Raw genomic sequence first — 25,866 nt, forward strand, 5'->3', positions numbered from 1 at the left:
AACATATTTTTGTAGACATATGACATGAAAAATAAATGCATGGAAGCGGGTAAACAACCTTTGATCATATATCTGAATAAAGTGCTTCTACACACTAGAAACCTGCAGTTTATCCATGGCAAAACTTGGGCTGTAGCTTAAAAAGTAAACAAGGGCAATGTAAAAAAGATGAATCAACCTAAAACTAAGTAAGACTAATAGAGTAAGTGTTGCAAAAATTGAGACCAATACATGGTCTTTGCTCTCAACATTTCTTTAATTAACATCTAGCTAGTGGTTCTAGCATAGATCAAAATCACATGGAGAGCTTGTTAAGAAACACACTGCTGGGCTGCATCCCAAGAAATTCTTCAGAAGGTCTGGAATGGGACCTAAGAATTTGCATTTCTAACAAGTTCCTGGGTAGTGCTAATACTGCTGGTCCAAGGACCATACATTAAGAATCACTAGATAACCTCATTGCAAACAATTCATCCTCATTCTAACTCCATATTTATAAACATGTGGTATTGTTCTTGTCCTTACCTTTATTTTAGGGGAATATACTGTGACTGAAACCCAAAAGAATAAAGACATGAAAGAATTTGAGAAGATAAAATTACAAATGAAAGGGCTAATATTTTATTCATTTGGACCTCAGACACTCAGCAATTTCACCCATATATGATAAGCTGTAACCACAGAAGTAATCACTGAAATAAAAAAAGAATAAAAACAGCCAAGAAGAACCACAGACATGCGGTTACTTCCAATTTTCCACCATAATAAATTGGAGTCGGCAGGGAGGGATACCTATGATAGCCAAGAAATATAGAAATGGCAAGAAAAACAGAGATATGAAAAAAAAAAAACCTGAATGGGATTAGGACAGCAAGAGTGATATAGACTTCAAATGGAAATGGAAAAGAAATAAACACATAAACAAAGAAAGATACACTGAGTAGAAGTGACCGTAAAAGAAAGAAAAATAATGAATAAACTATTTAAAGTGTGGGTTAATTGACTGAAAGGACAAGCCAAATCCTAGAAGCCTATATAAGGATATTACTATGCTGTATTAAAGCACATCAACAGCAGCAATCTGGGAACATTTAGTCTGAAAGAAATGGGCCGTATATACTTTTAATAAACATAAATGGCTCTAACATAGCATACCTGTCATGAACAATAACTATGAGTAATCAAGAAAAGGTTCAAATATAGCTGACTCTTATCAAAGCAAAAACAAGTACTTTAAAACTTCCGGCAAAATTTTTCATAAAGTTATATCCAAAAAGTCCTAGTAATTAATGGGTAGTTAATTAACTGGAAATATCAATCATACAGGTATTTTTGACTTTTCTCAAGTGTTACTGAGAAAGAGAATAGGGTCACGTGAAAAACAATCTGATTGCTTTAGATAAATACTCTAAAAACTTTTACTTACCAGTGGGAAGATCATCAACTTTTGCAAGGTCATTCTCTTCTATTCCAGGCATTCCTGCATCACCGTCTCCTTTGACAGGTTCTGCCCAAATAACAAAAGATATAACTTTGTATTTTTCCTTACATAAATTGAAAATGTTTTGAAAGAATATAACAATCAGTTTCTAAAACAATAAGCTACACTGACTGAATGTCTTTATACCTTGCTTTGGACATAGTCATAATTCTAAAGTAACTATTTTTTCTCCTCTATCAAAGAATCCAAAATTGAAACAATACAGACACCTAATCATAACTGAACTAAAATCAAACAGTACTCTTTATGATTGAAAATGTTCATCTCAAAATCATAAAAGAATATCTTATTAACAGAAAACAAAACAGTAGTAATACCTTTCCCATGTGGAATATGATTGCTTGAGGGTTCTTCATTCTTATCTGCAGCATTCTCAGGTACTTTTGGAACATTTTTAGGTGCTGCATGATTGTTTATACTCAATTCATTTCCAACTTTTAATTCAAACTTGTGGGCCTCTTGCTGTTAGATAAAGATGTGATAACAGTAAATATTTGTCAGTTCAAAATGTTAAACCATTGAAACAACTTTTAATTAAATGTTCTGAACTGTTCATTTTCTGGAACATACACTATGGGTCCAAATATCAAACATTTTGAAATGTGGGATATAACATTATTTTCTGTTCAGTTTTGAATAGCTGATGTGAAGTCAAAAGAATAACCAAAACCTTTTTTAAATTCTCTAATTAGAGTAAATGGCCTGAAGTGTTAGGCAGAGGTAATTCTCTTTGGCTATGCTAAGGAAATGATTCTGCAAGAAGAGTCTTGCTGAGCACTTTAGGTTGCTGTGGCGGCCTACAGTTAGGCATTGTCCTGGGAGCTGTGGGCAGGGTAGGTTCTCTGTGTTGTAATAGAGCAGGATGGCAGACAGCAAGAGGTTGGCACACAGGTGCTCCATCATGCATGACAGATGGCTACTTCCCAGAAGAAACAGCAAGGGTGGAAAACAGGCACACTTCTTCCCAGGTGCACTGACCACTTAAGCATAAGAAGTAATGGCAGAACAATATACAGGTCAGTGCTCCCTCCAACCTACTCCTAACCATATCATCTCCTTAGAAAACTTGAATCTTCAGGTATATGGTTAGGCCTGACTCAGTTCTATTTTGGGCCAGTTTTCTCTTTTATATTAGTTGAGTTGCCTCGGTGGAAAATTAGGAGAGGCACAGAGTCAAGTAGACATTGGGTTGCTGTATAGGTCCTTCTACTTAACATTAAATGCATTTATAAATGGTTTGTCAACTCTAGAACACCACGGAATATAATCATTAGTAATGTTATATAAAACAATAGTATTAAAAAATCTACAAGAAATCTGCAAATGCAAGAGCCAAATTGTAAGAATTTATCACAATAAAGGAGAAAAGGTGCTACAACAATCAGGTGTAGTAGGTATTCCAGTGTACCTGGAGATAAAATTAATAATAAACATGTGCACCATGCTCCACAGTTTACAAAGTGCTTTCAAATTTATCCTCTAGTAGAGATAAATGAACAGTTTTAGGAAAAATAAAATAAAATTGAGGTTTATAAAGAAGTTAAGTAGCTTGTCCAAGGTTACAAAGCTAGAGAATTGTGGGAAAGGAAATCAAACCTAACAGTCTTTCTTATGCCCACATTTTCTGGGAACTTGGTAAGCTATAGTTAAATCTGAGAGTTTAAGTGTTGAGTGAAACGATAAACTGAAAAATTTTTAAATGTCAATATGAAGGCCAAGGGTGAAAATCTCAATGAGGTACAAACTGAGCACCTATCCTGCATTTCTGTGCATTTTTCACTATAATGCTATATCATAAGGCTATTTCTATAGTACTACACTATCAGTAGATGCGAATAAAACAAACTGTTAAATAAAACTTAAAAGTCAACAAACTACTGTTCAAAATATTTTTCCATTTGAAATAGTTAACAAAGATGTTAACTATTGATGTTAACTATTGTCCTTTTGATGCGTTATGAATGACCATACTTTTAAGTGAATGGACAGTAAATATTCTTAAAATGGCTTTCTAAATGCAATGTTGGTAACTTGGTAAGAAGACCACCTAATTATTTTTTAAATAAACTTTTTATACTGAAATAATTTTAGATTTACAGACAAGTAATTATCCTTCACTCAATTTCCTTTAATATTAACATCTTACATTAGCATGGTACATTCACAAAACTAAGAAAACATTAGTATATTATTAATCAAACTTCAGACTTTATTTTGATTTCACCACTTTTTCCATTAAGTCCTTTTTCTGTTCCAAGATCCAATCCAGGATACTACATTGCATTTAAGTCCTCAGGTCTCTTTAGTCATCTCTGGTCTACAATTCCTCTTCCTTTGTAGCATGAAAGCAATAAACACATAAGTGTGTGGCTATGTTCCAATAGGACTGTATTAACAGACATGAAAATGTGAATTTCTTATAATTTTCCCATCATAAAATATTCTTTTGATTTTTCAACTATTTTCAAATGTAATAACCATTCTTTATTCATGGACAGTATGAGAACAGGCAGCAGGTTAGATTTAGTTCGCTAGTCCCTTCTTCAGAGTACTTTCTAACATAGGCATGTGCTTAGTTAAAAAAAAAAAAATCTCTGAATACCACTTATGCTTGTTTTACATAGCTTACACTAGATTTGTTCTTATGGGAAAAAAACTCAAATTTCACAGAATCAACTTGTTTTAGGAGTTGGAAGAACAGTGAATAAAGATAGGGTGGGAAGGCTGCTGGTCTGAGGGGTATGGGCAAGTTCTCTAAACAGCTCCATTTCTCCTCACCTTGTTCCATTTAGGGCAGGAAAAGGGCAAAGAAAAATTGGAGAAGAAGTTAGTTAATTATAATATAAAAACAGCCTAGTATAGAAGACAGAAAGAATTACGCTTGCCTGGAAAAAGGGAAAAGCTTTCATATGAGTTTCTTGGAAGAACAGAAGAGAGTAAACTTACCCCATTATTTATATGGGCTTATAACACAAATGCAACACCAAACCTCTCTTCTTCCTTTTGGGATCTATTATGCTCCTCTAACTATTCACTGTCTCAATAATACGTTTGGTTATCCTCCATGGCCCTATGCCACTAGCTCACTCAGACCTGCTATCTTCCAGCAATTTAGCCTCACATCTCTTCAAGGCAGACTGCAGACAGGCAGTAGCTATTCCACTTTGTAAAACAGTGAAACAGCTAAGAACAAAAATCTAGTTTCCTTCACTTCTTTTCCTTTAGGGAAATGGTACCAAATAATAAGAAACATTTTTCACTGTTTAACTTCTCTTTACTTTAAATCACAAGACTTTACACAAACCACAGCTAGTCACACTGCAGGGTGTAAAAATAAGAATGTCCTAATGACTAGTAATCTTCAGACAAATTCTCTCCGTTTCTAGCAGGAACTTTGTAATATGTATCAACTGAATATGGATAAATTAATAAAAGAATTTGCCAGTCCCAAAAATATGAATCAAAATAGTAGCTAATGTTTCATTTCTATATTTTAAGAAAGGAATTCAGAATAATGGAAATTTATAATTAAGGGAAAAGTTTCTCAATTTTTTTCTATTTCTCAAAAGCATAAAATAGGAAGTAATTAATTTTTCAGTAAAATGTTTTCTACTTTACAATCTAAGAAATATATTAACAGCAAAAATTATTTTTAAAAGTCAGATAAAAGACATTTAGCTCAAAATTAGTTTTAAGAGTTGAGGTTATATTTTTGAAAATATCTAATTTACTCGGCAATAAAGCCACTCCACTGCAAGTTATTTTTAGAATTATGCAGGTTAGAATACTTAAAAATACAATATTGTATAACAAAAGTACATATTTTAATTTCTAAATTACATGATTTATAAGAAGAACATATTCTGATTTAAATATTTTTTAAATTTACCTTTTGTTCCTGCAAAAACTGGTCTGCTAATTTTTTAATATTTTCTTCATGTTGTACTCTTAATTCCTTGATCTGTTGTCCACACTGAAAACTAAATTACAAAGTCATTCTTTTAGACTATATTATCTTGGATTGGATTCTCAAAATTGTCTAGAAGTTGAAAACATACATTTATAATGACAAAGCATTCAGTTGACATGAAAGTAGGCAAGGAAGGACAAAGAGCAGACATAAATATAGCTGACAGTCAAAATTCTTAAAATATTTGAAACTTCAATAGAAAATAAAGAATACTGATAAAGCTAATTTAAAAAACAGAAATTAGAAAGATGAAGTTTGTTTTTATAAATTGCATTTATAAAAGAAACAATTGTCAAAGCCAACTTCAATCACAGAAGAGAAAAACACTATAGAAAACTGTAAGAATAATATATAGTAATAGATGAGAAAAAAAATAGAATTTTGAGAGTTGATAAGGAGTAGCAGCAGATGATTCATCCAGTAGTTAGTACTTTAAACACAGTAATAAAAGTTTAAATCATAGGAAGAGCAAGAATGGAAGGAACTAATAAACAGATTGGAACCATCAAGAGAAAATGTAAAGGAACAAACCATTGGACAAGCAGTCAAGGATACAAATAGATTGTTTGTGCAAAAACAAATAGTTAATAAATATATAGAAAAATGTTAACTCTCACCATTAAAAATCCAAATTAAATTCCCTATATGTATTTATGATATTATCTATTCCTATACTAGCAAAAATAAATTAGAATTATAAAAGCTAATGCTCATGAGGCTATGGGGAAACATTTACATTATAAATTAGTAGTCATATTAGAAAGCAATCTTTCATATATGTGATATGAGCAAAAAAAGCAATAAAATATTCTATCTCAGGAACTCTGTATTTGAGAATATATACCAATGAAATAATATAAGAAAGGAAAAATCCTTTTTGCATAAAGATTTTTATAGCTGATAGTCATAATAATGAGAAAAGGAAAAATATAGTGGTTCAGCAACTGGGAGAGATTAAACAAGCTTTGGTACATTAATGGGCTAGAATACTATACTGTCTCTAAATATACTCGATCTCTAATCCTATAGTTATATGGATAACTACTGAATATTGTTAGGTTAAAATATATACATGTCATTGGATGCATATTGATAAACTACAAGAGTAAGAAATAAGAAATGGATAAATGGCTCTTTAAAGTATGGCAAATCTTTCTATTTCTGGTGTGCAGACCCAAAAACTACCTTTTACTGTAAAACTGATTAAAGATATAATAAAGATTTTTAAAGAGTGATTGCTAGAAAGGCCCCTAAAAGGTTCCCAGACCTCATCATAAATTAAGTGTAGAGGTGTAAGCAAGGAGACTGAAGTACAGGTGGCACTCAGACCTCAGCTATTCTGGGGACATCTCCCAGTGCTGTCTTCATCTTCAGAATGCCCCTCAAGAAGAATCGCAGAATCTTAATCTTTCAGTCTTTGCCACACCTAATTCAATAAAACTCAGGCAAGATTTTCTGTTTCACATAGGCAGACTCGACATGCCTTGTAAGAGATATTTTCATGGTATTAAACATATTGAAATAAAAGACTATTTTGGATTTCAAAGAGTCATAGAAAGAGAATAGAAAATGAATTGAAAAGACCTAAGAAAATGAAAGAAGAGAAGAAAAGAAAAATAGAAGCCAGAGAGGAAAAAACTGTCCAAAATTGGAGAGATATTCCAGATTCATAAATATTTGTTGCATGTAGCACCTTACCTCTCATATTCTAACCTCTTCACAAGGTAAGTATTGTTCTTCCTATAGTCCTGAAGCTGGTCTTCTTGTCGAAGAAACTCCTGACGAAGCTCAGCAAGTTGCTCTATCCACACAAGGTAAGAATCAAAAGAATAAAGTTTACTCACTCTAATGCTTCCTATTGAGAAGGTATGGGATTGTAAAAAGTTATATACACTTCTCAGCAAGTTAAATTATATAATCGGTACCCCCATTTAATTGCTTTTTATGACACAGATGGGCAATAAAATTTATTTTAAAACAATGTGGCTTTCACATCAATCAGAAATATTTAAAAAGTACACATCTTTTCACATTATGTAGACAGACACTAAGTTGTGGAAACAGTATCCAAAAAAAGAAGAAGAAGAAGAAGAAAAACCTACCTAATTCTTTAACTCTATCTGCTTTATAAAAACAGGGTGGAATCATATTTTTTAGATATGTTCACTGTAGGTATAGAATTGAGGTTTCTTTTTCCATTTTAAACCACATTTGACTCTCAACTTAGGTGCCAAACACTTTAAATCTCATTTTTAGTTCTGCTACTGATTCACATAATAAATATACCAAAATATCAAAATTCCATTTTCAAAGCTCATATTTTCTGGACTAAGGCTGAAAGTTTTAGTTATAATGAATACCATGAAATTCCAAGTGGAAAGTAAATTAAAAGCTGGGCCATATGCTCTTTTGTGTACATTTAATCCATAATTACTGGCTCCACCTTTTCTAGAGCTGCTTCTTCTTCATCTGACCCTACAAATAAAAGAAATTCAGCCAGAGAAGAGAAATGTCATTTCGTAGATGGTTTAAAAATGAGCTAACTGCTAGCAGTTAAGCAAAAGTAGTTAAGAAGATCTTAATATTTTTTTAAGGTCTTAATTTTTTAATGGCAACAGAAGTCTATTCTATATAAGTGACATCTTAAGACTAAAATATGTTTAACCATAATGTACCAATATTATACCTATGTTCATGAAGGCTTATAGAATTAGTCTTATTACTTTAAAGGCACTCCAAAACTGCTTGGGATGTAAGTTTTTAAAAAACAAATGTAAACATATATTTATAATATAATTACATCCATGTAAAAATTAGACTAAAATAAAATATATCAAAGTGTTACCAGTGATTATGTTTACTGGTAGAATTTGGAGCATTTTTTTTCTCTTCCCAAATTTTATTGTGGAATCCTAAGTGTGGCAATGACAACAAATAAAAATTTTAAAGTCACATAAACATCTGCTGAGGTATATAAATAAAAAGTTTAATAATCTGCATAATAATAGTTACCTTATAGTATAATAATCAGGTATGAAAAATGATTCACATAAAATGCTTGTACCTTGTTCATTAAAATTTTTTTTTTAATTGAGATATAACATTGTGTTAAGTTTAAGGTACACAACATGTTGATTTTATTCACTTACTGTGAGTGATTATCACTATGGTATAAACACCTCCATCTTCTCACATAATTACCATTTCTTTTTTGTAATGAGAACATTTAAGATCTACTCTCAGCAACTTTCAAGTATATCATACAGTATTGTTAACTGTAATCACCATGCTGTATGTTAGATTCCCAAAACTTATTCATCTTATGACTGAGAGTTTGTACACTTTGACCAACATCTCATCCCCACTACCTGCCAGCCCATTGTAACCACCATTCTGGCCTGTTTCTGAGTTCAGACAAGCCACATTTTAAATTTCTCTTCTTACTCTATTAATTCTCCAATATGTAAACACGGTTGATCTCCATAGTTTTTCACCCATTACCTCTACCTCAGATACAAGTAACAAATCTGAGGCCAGGTACCACTGAATATCACATTTAGCTTGTTATCTGATCTCTGGCCCAATCTCCTAAGATACAAAGGGCTAGAGGTAGTAGAAATTAGCTTTAGCTATGGAGACAAGACAATGAGATCTCAGCAGAAGGCAGTGACAAATAGGTCTTGTAGCTTACAGGGTTAGCCAATACAGTGAACCTATGCTTAGGCAGGAAAGATTCTAGAGAATTGAAAAGTTATTACAATTAAAAAAAACAAAAAAAATCAGCACTATCTAGCAGCTCTTAGGGAATGGACCTCAATTGGTAATCTTTAGGACTCATTTAGGCTTCTTTTTCCGACACAGTAAAATAAATGAAGTAAGCTAAGTTCACCTTCAGAATGAACTTGAGGCTTAGTATGATTTCAAATTTTGGAATGGCTTCTTTGCCTCTCCACAAAGCTTCTCACTAACAGTATTTGAAAATCCTTTATCGGGAAACAAAGTTTTCATTTCTAAATGGAGATAAAAGGCTTGAAATACAATTGATAAAGAAAAATAAAACATCGTTATGAGTTAGTTTCAGTCCACGTAAAATATCAGATTATTTTTGTTTGAATATAGGGAAAAGATTATAAAGCAAGGAGCTAATTGGTGCTCTGAGTGGGTTGAAACAAAGACTTGAAGAAGAAAAGTAAACAGAACAGAAAGCAAAACTAAAGATAAAATTTTTCTATGCCACAATTTTACTTTCGACTGATTGCCATGTGTTTTCTTTATTTTGAACCCAAAGATATTCTGTCTAGTGTGGCTGCTCCAAATCACCACAGTAGGATTACCAGAGTAACTTCAACTGAGATCAGGTCCATGGTTGATTATGCAGGATGTTCTATCTCTGACAGTAATACCAGGGTATGTTACAGAAGGATAAAGTTAAGAAAGGCTTTGTCTAGGACCAGTTTTTAAAGCAAAATAAATATTTACTTCTAGAAAATTTCGACTTCAAATTTTCTTAATTTTATAGGATTAAAAATAAGGTGAGCTTTTCAAAATAAATCACTGTATACTAGAATGTTATTATCTCAGGAATTAAAAACCAACCCTCATTTCTTCTATTTCTAAAAATATATTAACTACCATAAGGTTTTTTTTTTTTAAGGTCTCAGTGTGAATTAATTCTATTACATGCAGTATTAATTTTGATGAAGATAGTTAAATCTAGATTTTATTGCTGACATGTCAAAATGTTTGTTTCAGTAAAAATATTTCCCAAGGTGCAAAGTCACAATAATGAAATTCGATCTTAAAACTGTACTAAAAGCAAAAGTTGTACAGTTATGAGTTTGAACAAAGCCTTTTTCTCTGCTGAATAGTAACATAAAATTTCAAAATATCTCAATATCTACTTCAATGCATATGGTACAATAAAGATTTTTACTCAGTAACACAGGCTGTCATTTTTTACAACAAGAAGCCACAAGACTCTTTATTCAACTGATCTATAATTTAATAAGAAATATACTCTGATGATAAGCAGAATCATGTGTAAAAAGTGCAAGCTGGAAGCAGCACTGACAGTGTGGCTTCTTTTGTGTCATCCTAATGCACTCTTGTGAGTCAAAAAGAGCTGAACATGGACACAAATGCAATAAAAAACAATATGGCTACCCAGGAAACAAATTTCTAATAGAAAGTAAAAGCTGTCCTAAATCATAGATAGTAAAAAATTAATAATTCCTATTCAGGAGTTACAACACACAAATAACACTTCCTAATGGTTTTGCTAGGTGAGAGCAAAACTTCAGTAAATTACTAAGCCAGCTTCTCCAAGAGGGGTGATAAAAATATATTATCTAATTCTATCTAAAGAGGTTCAAAATGGTTATAGAAAAAGAGATATTTATGAAATTAGAGAGCATGTATTACCCACATATAAAAACTGAGTTACTGCATGCAAAACACACGGTGTTGGAACCAAAGGGTACGAGGAAGAAGAAGGGTGGTCCTCAGATCTCAAACTCTAAAGGTCAGTGATGGTGTAAGGTCATGTACACAAAGCATAGAGTTTGTTATCCTTACCTATTATTTCCCATAAAAACTTTAGTCATCTCCTATTCTTCATCTAAACAAAAATATGTATATCTCCCCAGGTTTCTTGTTTCCAGGGTATCTAAAACATTAAGCTTGGAAGACGTGTCCAAAACATCCCCAGACCTGTATGGATTATTAGCAGATTGGACACAAGTACAGGGGGGCCCTGTCCTTTTCCCTAGAAGTCTAATAGCCTCGGAATCTACAGCTCAATTTTCTTTGAGGATTCTTTCAACATTTCATCGCATGAACTCTGTCTACAGAACAGGATTAAAATGCAGGCCCTCAAATTTTAACTTGCATTTATTAAATATAAAGCAATGTTAAAAAATTTTTTCATTATATCTTAAAACAAAAGGATAGATGTTTTGCCATGAAGGAGCTTTGTTCAAAAACTTTATTTCATTTAGCTGTTTTGCCATTTCTTAATTCTTGAGAATTTTAGACATTTTAGGTGCTTTGGTTTATCTTTAATGTATAATTGTTTCTTACCCTTTAAATGATGTATATCTGCCATCTGATATGATATGTTGCTCTGTAGTTTAACCTGAAAAAAAAATTAAGTTTTCATTTTACTAAAGAATAGTTTTCCTCATATTTACTTTTTTCTCATATTCACTTTGAGCTAGATCATAAATGCAAAAGAAAAATCCTTATTATCTATACACTACCTCTTTCCAAAAAGAATTAAAGATAAATTGATTTTGTAATATTCATTTTAAATCTGCACAAGAATACTCATTTTATTTAAAATATAAGTACAACTTTCAAAAATTTTAAAGTTTGAGTTGAATATTGATTAATGGTACATGTTTTCAAAATTTTACCAGAAGAGACCTCTTACTAACTCAATATTTTAAAAAAATTTCTTGAATCAATTAATGTAAAATCAAAAGTAATTAATATTTATTGAGCTTCCATAGAATGACAATACATAGATAATACATAGGACTCATTGCTATGGTTACTGTACTCTAGGAGAGTAGGAGACTACTGTTCTATTTTGGAGGAGAGAAAATGTTGGTCTAAGCCAGGGGTGGGCAAACTTCAGCCTGTGAGTCAAACCTGGCCTGCTTCCTGTTTTTGTAGGGATGGCAAGCTAAGGATGATTTTTACATTTTTAAATGTTTGGGGGATCGAAAGAATAATATTTCATGAATTATATAAAATTCAAACTTTAGCGTCTATAAATAAAGTCTGATGGGAAATAGCCACACTCATTCATTTAGATAGTATCTATGGCTGCTTTGGACCTACATTGATTGTGACAAAGACTATTGCCTGCAAAAGTATTTACTGTCTGGCTCGTTATAGAAAAAGTTTGTCAACCCCTATCTAAACTATTAGATTTATAAAAGAGAGATAAATATATGTGAGAGCTATTAAAATGGATGAAGGAAAAAGCTTGCTGATTGATTGGGGTAAAAGACGAAACATCAACGATGATGTTTACATTTCTAAAGTAAGAGGACTAGATGAGCAAGGCTGCAATACTCCGTAATAAGGAAACACACAGGAGAAACAGACTTAGGGTGGGAGGAAGAAGTGGGGAGACGACTTTTATAGACTGAGATCTGTTGAATTTGAGGCACTTGTGACAAACCCAAGAAGCAGTCTTCAGGAGGCAGGTGGAAGTGGATCTGGAGCTCAGGCATTAATTTGAGAGTCAGAGTCATTAGCATACAAATGGCAATTAAAACCACGGGAATGAGAGCACTGATGCAAAGCTGCAGGGGCAGCAGAAAACTAATAGCAACAGCTAAGTGATCAGTTGATCAGAAGAACTGGTCTCTAATTTCTAATTAACCTGTTTACTTTCTTTCTCACTTCCTTTCTTTTTGATCCATTTTTTTGGTATTATTTGCCCCTCCAAAAAACATAAACATCCTTTATTCTTGTTTTCAACAAGTTTGCATTTTTTTTTATCCATTTTTATGGTGCTATTCCAGCTTCTCTGTACTCTTTATTTTAAACTTGCTTTTGAAATCACTAGAGAGATGCTATTCTTGAATACTAGGCTATGAGTGACCTCGGCTTCCCTGGACTGTCTCTTTTATATCCTTATACACTTTAAAAATATATTAATGGAGGAGGAGAAATTCAATCTACAGACTACAAAAATAGTAAAGGGTTATATGGGCAGTACTACTTTATTCTTATCATTTTAATTTTCTCTTCAATCTTCTTTACTGAGAATGGAGACGCTGATCTCCACGGCTCACATGTGAAGTCCTCGCATTTCAAAGCTGCTCTGGAACAATATATTTTACATGGTATTAATAAGAAAATCATAGCATATCTAAATAAAAGCCTTTTCTTAATCCAAACATAATGAATTTATTTCCCCTCATTCCTTTGCCATGTAAGGATTTTTCAGTAAGCTTCTCAGACCCCCTTTTATAGCATATTTTTCCCTTCCTATCTCATGTTCTTTATTACTCCTGTCAATCTTTCCAGCAGGATACTCAGAAAAATCTTATATTCAGCATTCAGTATTATCAGCAGTTCTCTCAGTTCCTATTCACAGTAGTTTCATTGTGCTAGTTATCTCATCTTCCATACATGTCTTTGAAGACAGGTGCCAAGGATTTGCTCAAGGATGTCACAGAAGTCAGGGGGCAGATCATTAAACCCAGAAGTTCTCTCTTCTCTACAGTAATTTTATGTTGCTCACTTTTGGAATTTAGATGTCTGCTACTAAATTATCTGTTCATCTTTTTGACATTGCAGTATTATAAGCATCCAATCTGTTTTCTCTCTACATATACACCCCACTCCCAAAATTCTTATCTAGCTCCTAAAATGGTTTGATAAAGAATTCTAATATACGATGTTGCCCTTTTAAGCAAATCTAAATGTATTTTTACTTACCATGACACTCACTTGTATGTAAAGCAATAACTTACTTTTGGGTTTAATCTTACATTTTCTACCACCTTGAGTCTGCTTATAAAGACTTTTTCCATTGGTTTCTGATGTTTAACTTTTGCTCCAATTTCAAGTTTGTGTCTTCTTTCTTTCCATTAATCATGCCTGCATATAGATGGGTGTCTTTAGTTCTTCACCTTCTTTGGCTTTAAACTCTCCTATGAGAACCTTCATTTCTTTTAAGACTTCCACCATCTTGTCACCTCCAAAAGGAAGCTTGGCTCCCCTTCTGCTTATTCCTCCTCATAGCTTTAATTTCCTTGTGTTCTAATAGGAATTTGTTTATCTTCTAAATGACTCTGCCAAAACTTCCTAGTTGTTGAGAAATTAATTTGAGTTCTTACTACTGCATGATCGTAAAAAAAGATATTTCACTTTGCCACATATACTCTCTGCTGAACTGGCTATAGGAATATTTTCTTCTTTTTTTCTAAGGATATTCTAGACAGATAATAGTACATAACTAAGAAGTATTATTTAATCCTTATTTTATAAAGGAATTCTCATTGCCTGGCTTTATAAGTCCCTTTTCGGTTACTTTCAGACTTTTCCCAAAATATCTTTACTTACGATATATAAGAAAGATACCAAATAAGTGTTTTATTTTATCTTTCATATTTCTTTGGAGATGAGTGACAAGTGTGGACAGACGGACGAATAGATGGATGGAGAGATAGAAAGACAGACATATATATTCACAAAGAGCCCCATCCTCTTGCCTAATTTACACCTATGGTCAGATAGACTCCAACCTAGATTCTAATATAGCCTTCTAAAATCCCACAATGCTCAAAATGCCTTGACTGGCCCCACAGTCTCCTGGGAAGAGCCTCATATTTAGTCCTTTCAAAAACAGAACATTCTTTTATCCCATGCAGTCTTATTTCCAATAAGACCATTGCCTTATTTCTTTTCTACTCCCAATGTTTATCAAAAATGAGAACAGAAACTGTCTTTCACTCTGTGTCCATAACCTGGCATACTTCCTGACACCAACAGACACTCAATTAATGTTTGCTTAACGACTCCCTAGATCTTTATGTTCCACACTCTCCTACCTTAAGTTGTAGCTTCTTCATACTTCTATAATTCTACTTATCCTTCAAGACTTCTTCTGAATTCCCTCTTTTACTTCCCCTTGTTATCAACTTCATTGCCTCAGATTTGACTTTACCTCTCCCTTTCTGTAACACTTGTTTCTCTGGAATTTGGAGTCCATCTATAATAGGTCGATTATCCATGTTCTCTTGGGCCTTTTCCATGTTAATCTCTTGAAATGTGTTTACTATCCTTCCTGAGACCTCTTCTTTTTTCTCTCTCTTCTGAGGCGTATGTTCTTTATCTCTTTTCTTCAGTAAAAATTATCTTCTCCTAATATTTTCTTATAGCACTTCTTGCTCATCTCCAGCTACTTCATCTATTTTCCTCTAATCTTTCTTCCTCTAATACCTAAAACTTAACCTTTATATTTCTACCACTTCTTTCTGAAGCTCTTAATGCTTTACTCATCCCACATGGCTACTCTGAATTAATTTTGGCAGCTGTTACCAGCTCAGTTGCACTGCTTCTCTTTTCATTCAGGGACTTTGAAAATGGCTCAGATGTGCATGCTTCACTTTCATTATGATCTGTTTTTAGGCAATCAGCACAACGATGACCATTGATCCCAAAGGTTACATACAATTGGCTTTTTACAGATGTCATTTCTGGCTTTTTCTCCACACTAGAAACATTTTTCCTGATTATATCTCATGCTCAGATGATTTCTAGAGGCAATTTTATCTTCTGTAATATAACTGCCAAACCTGGCTGATGCTCAGAATCACCTGGGGAGCTTTAAGAAATACAAATTCTTGCCTCCCCTAACACATTCCAGTGTGATTCAGTAGTCTGGGAATAGTCCTAGGAATCCTTTTTTAAAAAGCTCAAATGATTCTGATAAGCAACCAGGTTTAGCGATTACTCATCTATAGTATGTTTTTGCCTGGCACCTCTACCGGCTGGATCAAAATAGAATGTCATTAGTAATAACTAACGGGTATTAAGTGCTTATTTTGTGCCAGTCTCTTGCCAAGTGCTTTACAAGTATTATTGCATTTAACCCTCACAACCACCCTATGAGGTAGGCTCTCCATTTTGCAGATGAGGAAACCCTCTATCAAATGCCTACAGTAGATTCTGGATATTCTCCCAAGCAGTCCCAGACCAGAGTCTGTGTTCATGACCACTGTACATACACTAGATTATGCAGGTAATTAACCTTGTTTTCTTACGACTCTTACATTGCACACATATTATTCAGTCAACATTCCAAATACACCTGCATCTTTTACTTGATCTGTTAAAGAAGTAGGCTTTCTTGAAGCAAGTTTTAGTTTAAGCTATACCCAGTTACATTTTTAAAGAGAATAATCAAAATCTTTGGTCTTGGTTGACTATAATGAATCACCACAAACATTTTTTTATTCACCCATTTATTTTTATTCATTCAATCATTTATAAAGCATTTACTGAGTATCTACTATGTGCGAGGCCTGTGGACCCAAAGTATTTGGTCTTGGTCTGTTAAGAAGAATCACAAAGAATCACCACAAAGTTTGTTTATTCATTCACTCATTCTGTCAGCCAGTCACAAGGAAAACATTTATTGAACACCTAAGTGAAAGACACTGTATAAGGTCTAGAAATACAGCAATATACAAGAAATGGAAAGAGGTCTGGGTAAAGGATACAAATTTTGGAGTCATCAGCATAACTGAAGTTTTCTGAGTGAATATGATCACTTAGGAAGAGAATAGAAAAAGAAGAGACGAGGATCTCAGACAGGAAAACTATGAACTACAATACTTAAAGATGAATAAAGGTTTTAAGTCAGCAAAGTAGACTAAGAAAAACAGTAAAGTCTGGTGTCATGGGAACCAGGAACACAAAGTGCTGGGTAAAAAGATGCTGAGATATTAGGAGTAGGAAGAGAAAATGCAGATGTGAATAAAGTCCTTTTTTCAGGAAATTTGACTGCGAAGAGGAAGAAAGTCTCAAGTATTTTTTAAGTGCTTAGGAGTAACTGTAGATAGAGACTGAATATAAGAGGGAGACTGAATTAATAACAGTACGAGGTCTTTGAAAAAGTAAAAGAGACTGCAGAGAACAGGTGGAGAGGCTGGTCCTGGACAAAGGATGAACATTTTTAAAATTCTAACAAGAAGGAAAGACATATGAGTAGAAATGTAGGTATGTCTGCAGATTTGGCAGGGAAAGGTTTATCAGTTCCTGTCCAATTCTTGGTCAGGCAGGAGAACTGATCACTTCTTGGGTTTGAAGAAGAGGAATTTAAATAGGGGTGATGGGGTAGGGGGAAATCTGAGGAGGGTAGAATTTTGAAAGTTGTTGGAATGGGTTTATTGACTAGAGAAATGTAATTTATAAGATGCTGTTGAAAACCCAGTGGGGGTAGTTGATCTACGAGTACTAGTCTGATTATATAGTCTTCTCCACCTGTGCTTGCATGCGTGTGTAAAAGAGAATAATGGCAAGAAATTAAACTGAAACAACAGATCATGGAATTTTAGCCCAATAGGGAGGAAAGTAAAGAATGAACAAGTCTGCTGGAAGGGAATAAGGAAAGGATCAGTGGTCCAGATGAAGTTGAAAAAGTAGTTTGTTCAGCTTTTTTGATACATTCTCCTACAAGTATGCAAGTTTGAAATTCACAAACTTTAAATTTCAAGGATTTGAAGTTCTATGTCAGGTTTATGTTAGAATGAGTTAATAATCAAGGCCTTTGGTAGTCATTAGTGTTGGCAAATACTACTAGTTTTCACCACAGGCACTTGTTGGATTGCCCCTCCCCATTCCTTTGAAGTTGGGCAATGAAATGTGAGCAAAATGACATGAATCGCTTCTGGGCATAAGCAATTATGGGGAGCACAATTTGTCACTCTCTCATTCTACCACAACAACCAGTGTTTCAGATGGTGGCTTCTCAGTCAGCCTGGGTCCCAGAATTAGGAAGTTACAGAGCAGTGCCTCCAGTCAACTCACAAGGATATGTTGAGTGAGTGATAAATTCTAAAGCCATATAAGAGGGTGCAGATGGTGGGCTGTGAAAGGGAAAGAGAAAATGAAAGGTGGGTAAGGAAAGCAAGGCAGACCTGGAAAGTATGAGAGCAAGAGTCTCTTCCCCAACTGCCATATCCAGCCCATAAGGCATTTCCAGTTGCACCTCTTACTAATCCTTGAAACTTGAAATGTTAAAAAAATCAAAATAGATTCTCTACAAATTAGCAGCCCTTCTGAACCTTCTCATTACCTTCAGTGTCATCATCAATCTTCTCATCCTATTTACCAACCCACTAGTGTCTACAACTGCATGCATTCACACTTCATACAAGTCATCACCAAGCCCTGCCAATTCTTCTCTTTCAATTTCTCTCACATCTGACCTTTAACTCTTTCTATGTTTATGGCAACCACCTTGATCTACATGGACTAATATATAATAAGCTCCATAAGAGCAGAGATCTTATTTGTTTGTTCACCCCTGTAATCTCCTGGCACACTGCAGACACTCAACATTATTACTGAATAAATAAATGAAGAAATCTAATCTCTCACTAGTCTTTTCCCACTTTTATCTATTTCCAAACAGTAGTGAGAAACATCTTCGCAAAAAGTTTTTTTCCAATCAAATCTTTCTTCTAGTCAAGATCCAATGATAGAATATTATTGCCCACAGTGTAGAATCTAAAACTCATCTACCAAGCATTTAAATGCCTTCCATAAGGTGGTACCACTTTCTCTATCCAGTTATTAGAAATGGTCTCCTTGGCATAATCAAAGTAGTTATAACTACTCTTTCCTATGTCCATGTTATCACCTGCAAACAGACTATTCTTCTCTTTCCTTTTTATTAATACAAATTACATTGCCTCCTTTAAATTCAGAACCAAAACTTAAATTGATTTCACAGTAGTTACGTTAATTTTTATAGATAAAAATTTCATTACATTCACTGTCCCCCACCCTTCCAACATGCTCCTAATTTTTTATGCTACCAGGCTCTAATCATTACCTTCCACTTCTAGGTCCCATCTAATTCTGTCATGTCCCAGCCACCTCCTGCCAAGACTACCCACCATTGTTCCCACATCTTGTTTTAAGTTATAAGGGTGCCTTTAATTTCTTCCTAATTTATTCAGCATATCTTTGAGTACCTATGTTGTGCAAGTCATTGTTCTAAGTACTGGGGATATAGCAAATCACACACACACAAAAAAAATCTCTGCTCTCCTGTAGGGAGACAGGGCACAATAAACAAGTCATACAGTATATTATAAACATCATGATAAGTGCTGTAAAGAAAATACATTAGAGATGAATAAAAGAGAGAAAGCCTCAACAAAAAGGTGTCATTTGAACAAAGACTTGTAAGAGTGAGATTTACCATGCAGCTATCTGGGGGAAGAGTGTCCTAGGCAGAGGGTACAGTCAGTGCAAAAGCCCTATCTCAGGAGAACGACTGACATTTCAAGGAACATCAAAGAGGACAGTGTGGCGTAAATGAAGGAGGCAACATGAAGGGTGGTAAGAGATAAGGTCAGAGAACTATGAGGAAAGCAGATTATAGGACCTCTGGGTCATTGTTAAAGACTTGGGTTTTTTCTGCAATTGAGATGGAAGCCACTGGAGCATCTTGGACAGTTAAAGAATATGGTCTATTTGACATTTTAACACGATACTATTTTGAAAATAGGTTGAAGTGGGAGCAAGGACAGAAGAAAGGAGGCCAATTAAGCTATCTCCAACAATCTAGGCAAGTGATGATAGTAATTTAGACCAGGATGGTAGTAATGGAAGTAGGGAGTTTGGATTCTGGAAATACTTTGAAGCTGAACCAATAGGACTTGCTGATAAATTGGTTATGGGGGTAAGAAATAAAGAGTCAAAAATGAGCAATTGAAAGGAAAGAAGGGCCAAAAACTGAGTTGGAGAAGGCTGTGTGAGTAGAAGTTTGGCGGTGGGAGAAAGATCAGGGGGTTTGGCTCTGGACAGGTTAAGTCCAAAACCATATTTGCCATCCAAGAGGATGATGAATAGAAAGTTGGATATCGAGCCTGGAATTCAAGGAAACAGTCTGGGCAAGAGATAAAGGTTTGGAAATCATCAGTGTATAGATAGTATTTAAAGAGGTAGCAAGATGGGCTCTCCAAGGGAGTGAGTGTAAATAAAGAAGAGCTCCAAGGACTAAGTCTTGGGGCATCCCACTTGAGGAGGAATCAGAAAAGGAGAATAAGAAGGAAAGGCGAGAGAGGTAGAAGGAAAGCTAGACTTCCTGAAAGCCAAAATGAATGATGTGTTTCAAGGAGGAGGGAGTAACTGACTGTGTCAAATGCTGCTCAAAGGTGAGGTAAAATGATGACTATTGACAACTGGATTTGGCAGCACTGAAATCACTGGTACCTTGAAAAGGACACATGGTGGTGTGGTGGGGGCAAATGCCTGATTAGAGTGTATTTAAGGGAACGTGTTTAAGCTGAAGAAGAACTTACTTTCAACAATAATCCTCTACCTAGCATAAGGCCAAAATAGGGTTTCAGCTCACTTTTTGTGAAGTTACCTCAGCTGATCATATTAATTACTTTCAGATAAAAAACTCCTGGGAAAATTAGTATCAGAAGACATACTCATTACTTTCAGATAAAAAACTTGATTTTTATCTCACTTCGGTTCTCAGCACCTAGAGTAAGCATATGTCCTAGATTTTATAAGGGTTCCAATTTAATATAATTTTATTTTAGTTAATGAAGGGGATTCTTTATTTATTTATTTATTTATTTTTTATGCCTACAGCACCTGGTCTTCCCAGGTGGTCTCCCATGCAAGTACTAACTAGGCCTGACCCTGCTTAGCTTCCAAGATCAGACGGGATTGGGCTTGTTCAGGGCAGCATGGCCATAGATGAAGGGGATTCTTATATGTGCAATTATTTTATGCTGCTATAAAAGTTTCTATATTAAAATTTTTTCTCAAATGAAAAAGAAATTCTTTTTCAGCCAGGGGCTGGGGAGAGGAGGAAAATTAGTTTTGTTCAATGCATATACTGTTTCAGTTTTGCAATATGAAAAAATTGTAGAGATCTGTTGCACAACACTATGCATACAGCTAACATTATTGTACAATTAAAAATGGTTAAGACGTTATGCGTTTTTTTTTTTTTACCACTTTTTTGTTTTTGTTTTTTAATTCTTTTTCAGGCATCATGTCTCGATATGCTATTTGGAAAATATGGATACTATGCAGTTAATGCAAATAAAACTCTAATTGGAGGCATACCAGGAACTATAACATTTGAGAAGTGTTTCTCAAATAGTGTTTAGAGGAGGAGTACCTAGCATGGCAGTCCCTCCAAATTTAGTCTTTTTGGCTAAAATGATACATTGGGAATTTCACAGAATTTTCCTATGTATTACTGCATTCTCAATTCTTTTTTTGATTATCTCAGAGCTAATTATCCTATAAGTACATTTTGGATTATTTTCTCCTAAATGCTTCCACTGACTCTTCAATTATTTTCTCCATTGATTAATGATCTTTCTGTGTTTTATTCCCTTCAAGAGTGCCATATGTTATTACCTTCAACAATGGAGCCCAGTGGCGGTTTCCAAATAAAGCAGAGTCCACATTTTGAAGCAGAATCCACATCTACTCCAGGGAATAAAGGATTCTACCAAGAACTAGAATGATGTCAAAATATGACAGTCTCGTTTTCACAAGCAAACATTTTACTTATCTTTTAATTAATGTTTTCTGTAAGTTCTTACTTAACATGTACGAGAAAGTCAAATAAATGAGATGTGCTGTATACAATTAAAAGAAAGAAGAGTGCCATATGTACGTACACTGTGAACTTCTTCTAAATCATTCCTTAAAAATGTTAAATATGATCAGTTCCGAAACTTATCTTTTGTTTCCACTGTTAATAATTCTCCATCTGAGAAAGTAACCATGGTATAGTGGAAAAAACTACTGTATTAGAAATCAGGAGACCTAGGTTTTAGTTCTAACATCAAGTACTAGAGACTAGAGGCAAATCACTTTTAAAAGCTTTCTTCTATAAAGTGGGAACTGCAAGCCCTATCTACCTTACAGTTTAGTTATAAATATCAAATTAATCAGACTTATTCTCTTTTCTTGCTGCCATTGTTTTAAATTTAGGCCCAAAGTTTTTGCTTAAACTTCTGCAGTAACATATTTCCTAATTGATCTTGATCTCAATTTTTTCTCTACAATTTTCCTCCACACTACACTTACAATTATCTTTTCAAAATACAAATTTTATTATATTGGTAACGGATTCTTAAAATATATCGAAAGCATGAGCAACAACAAAAAAAGATAAAATTGGACTTCATCAAAATAAAAAACTTTTGAACATCAAAGAACACTATCAACTCAGTGAAAGACAACCCACAGGAGGGAGAAAATATCTGCAAATCATATATCTAATTAGGGCTTATATCTAGAATACATAAAGAAGTCCTACAACTCAACAAAAAACAAACAATCCAATTCAAAGATGGGCAAAAGACTTGAATAGACATTTCTCCAAAGAAGATAGAAAATGGCCAAGAAGTACATGAAAAGATATTCAACATCATTAGCCATTACAGAAATACAAATCAAAACCACAGTGGGATACCACTGCTCTACGTGTATTTCCCCATTAGATCCAGTTCCTTGAGGAAAAGTATTAAATCTTATAATCTTTCTATCCCTAGCACCTAGTAGATACTCAACTTTCTCAAGTAAATGACTTATGCATATAAAGTGCTTTGAAAAGTCATAAACTACTATATCAGTAAAAGGATTTATTTCATTTTACCCTTTCTGAAGTTATTTCAAGTTAGTTTCCAGCTGATGAAATAAGTCCTTAATGATAAACAATATATAACTCAATTTTTTCATTATAATTCCATTAAACTAATCCCAAGGTTTTCTTCTCTTCATTTAATGCTAAATTGAATCAGAAAAAAATATTTTTTGGTTTCTAAATGAAGAAAATACTAACTAGATGTAGTATCATACATTGCAAAGAAAAGATATATTCTATTTATGCTAGAAAGATAATGGTTTTACATAATAAGTGGTTTTACAACAGAATATTTTGATTTCGTCTTCCAGAAAAGTAGTGTAATCAGATATGTGAATAATATATCTTTGATAGCCCCAAAACATATTTATGCATACCTTGATTAAGAGCCAGTACAAACTGCTTAATCAATCATCAAATATTTACTGAGTCCACACACCACAGTGCATAGTACCAAATATGTAAGTGTTTACAAAATTTAGACTAGACTTGTATGGTCGAGAAATTCACAATATAAGATAGAAGAAATGAAAAAAATTGATCCAATATAAATGTGCAGATATAGTCATTAATTCAACAATTATTAACGGAGTATAAACCAGGTACTCAAAACATATGCAGATTAAGAGATATGGACTCTGCCTTCAAGAATCTTAAACACTTACAAAGTAATGTTATGCCAGGAACTGGGGGAATATGGAGATGAATAGAACATACAGCTCTGCCTGGCTCACAATCTAGTTATGGAAAGACAATTATAAATAATTACAGCAATTAACACTGATGACTCTTCCTCAAAACTCTTTTCTCTTGGCCTATGTGACATCATAGTATCTGGCTTTTTCTTACTCTCTCTGGTTCCTCTTTTTCAGGCATTTAAACCTGCTCCTCCTCTACTATACCCTTCTATGCTCCAAGGCTCTGTTTTACATATTCATCATCTCACTCTACAACCCAGGCCATTCCTATGACTTCAACAACTATAACAGACTTAAATCTGTTATTAGGCCACCCTTTCTACTGAGTTTCAGAAGTGTATTTTCAACTTCCTACTTGTTATTTCATAGATTCTTCAAACTCAACTTATCTAAAATTGTACTCTTCTCAAACTAACTTCTAATTTAAGGTAACTACATCAGGCCATTGCACCACCATCAGCTGAGTTGTACAAACCAGTATCAAGGGATTCATCTTTGACACCCTATCACACATAAAAATGTATTATAAAATCTCATTAATTCTATTTCTCCCCATTTCTGTGCCTTAAATGACCCAGTGTTTCTCCATCAAGGTGCCACCGGCATTTGGAACAGGAGAGTTCTTAATGTTGGGACTCTCTTGCAATATAGGACATCTAGTGTTCCTGGCTCCATGCTGAAATGCCATGAACATTCCCCAGTCATTAGTACTAACCAAAATACCCTCTGAGGCTGGTATTGCCCAGGTTACTGTGCTCAGTTGATTCCATTATCTTTCATCTGCATTACTAAAAAAATGTTTAAATAAGGACTTTATACATAATTACTTACCTACATCAACTTTTTCTTCCCTCCAATCGATTCTCTATTGTGCAGCCAGAGTAATGTTTCAAGCTCAATTTAATCTAGTAACTCCTCTACTTAAAACCTTTTGATGTTTCTGATCTTAGGAGAAAAGCTTTTTGTCTTTCACCATTAAGTATAATGTTAGCTACAGGATTTTGATAGATAACCCTTACAAATTCAAGAAAGTTTCCTTCTATTCCTATTTTGTTGAGAGTTTTTAATAATAAGTGGGTGTTAAATTTTGTCAAATGCTTTTTCTGCAAGGGTATCCAATTCCACCACTTCTATTTAACATTGTGTTGGCAATTCTGGCCAGTACAACAGGGAAGGAAAAAAATAAGTAAAATAAAATATAAAATAAAATAAAATAAATAAAATAAAATAATAAAATTAAAAATAAAATAAAATATAAAATAAATAAAATATAAAATTAAATTAAATTAAAATAAAATAAAAAATAAAAAATAAAAAATAAGATAAATAAAATAAAATAAAGTAAAATAAAATAAAATAAAGTAAAATAAAGTAAAGTAAAATAAAGTAAAATAAAATAAACAAAATAAAATAAAATAATAAAAAATAAAATAATAAAATAAAATAAATAAAATAAAATAAAAAGCATCCAATTGAAAAGGGGGAAAACTTTATTTGCAGATGATATTATATAAAGAGAGTTCTAAGGTATCTACAAAAAGAGCTACCACTAATGAGTTCTAGTGGCTTTTTTGATACATTCTTTAGAATTCCTTAGATTCCATTAGTACTAGAATTAATTAGTTCTAGTTCATGGACATGATCAATATATAAAAATTAGTAGCATTCTAATAAGCCTGCAAAGAACAAGTAGAAAATGGAATAAAAGATACAATTCCATTTTTTATAACATCAAATACATGAAATATCTAGGGATAAATATATTAAAATATGTGCAAGTCCCAAACACTGAAAATTATAAAATGTTGCTGCAAGAATTTAAAGAAGACCTACAAAATAGAGATACACCAAGTTCATGGATTGGAATATTCAATATTGTTAAGATTAAATCCATTCCAACTTGATTTATAGATTTAATAAGGGTTGAATTGTGTCTCCAAAAAGATATGTTGAAATCCTAACCCTCTGGTACCTGTGAATGTGACCTTACCTGAATATAGTCATTGCAGAACAATCAAGTTAAAATGAAGTCATACTGAATTCGGGTAGGCCTTAATCCAATATAACTGGTATTCTTATAAGAGAAAACATAATGCCATGTGAAGTGTAGGTAGGGAAGATAACGCCATGCAAAGAGACAAAGACACACAGACGTATTGGAAAGACAGCCATGAAAAATGGAGAAAGAGACTGAAGTTATGCTGCCATAAACCAAGGAACTCCTGTGTCAGAAGCAGTAAGAATCTTCCCCTCCCCAGTGGGAGCATGGCCCTGCCAACACCTTAATTTTGGACTTCTAATCTCCATAACTGAG

General features: G+C 33.7%; 1 protein-coding gene and 1 pseudogene across 4 annotated transcripts in view; both read right to left on the reverse strand.

Annotated features, from left to right (window-relative positions):
• GOLM2 (golgi membrane protein 2) overlaps positions 1-25,866 on the reverse strand; it is an 83,588-nt gene that overhangs the window by 49,997 nt on the left and 7,725 nt on the right. For all 4 annotated transcript variants that reach the window (XM_039888272.1, XM_039888274.1, XM_039888271.1 and 1 more), the window contains exons 2-6: positions 11,550-11,604; positions 7,170-7,272; positions 5,391-5,481; positions 1,819-1,963; positions 1,427-1,507 (exon numbers count right to left, since the gene is read on the reverse strand). In XM_039888272.1, coding sequence (XP_039744206.1) covers positions 1,427-1,507; positions 1,819-1,963; positions 5,391-5,481; positions 7,170-7,272; positions 11,550-11,604 — 475 coding nt within the window. The remainder of the gene's footprint in view (positions 1-1,426; positions 1,508-1,818; positions 1,964-5,390; positions 5,482-7,169; positions 7,273-11,549; positions 11,605-25,866) is intronic.
• Positions 20,826-20,944, reverse strand: LOC120581112 (uncharacterized; annotated as a pseudogene).

This window comes from Pteropus medius, unplaced genomic scaffold (genome assembly GCF_902729225.1).
Source record: "Pteropus medius unplaced genomic scaffold, Ma_sr-lr_union100, whole genome shotgun sequence".
Classification (NCBI taxonomy): Eukaryota; Metazoa; Chordata; class Mammalia; order Chiroptera; family Pteropodidae; genus Pteropus; species Pteropus medius.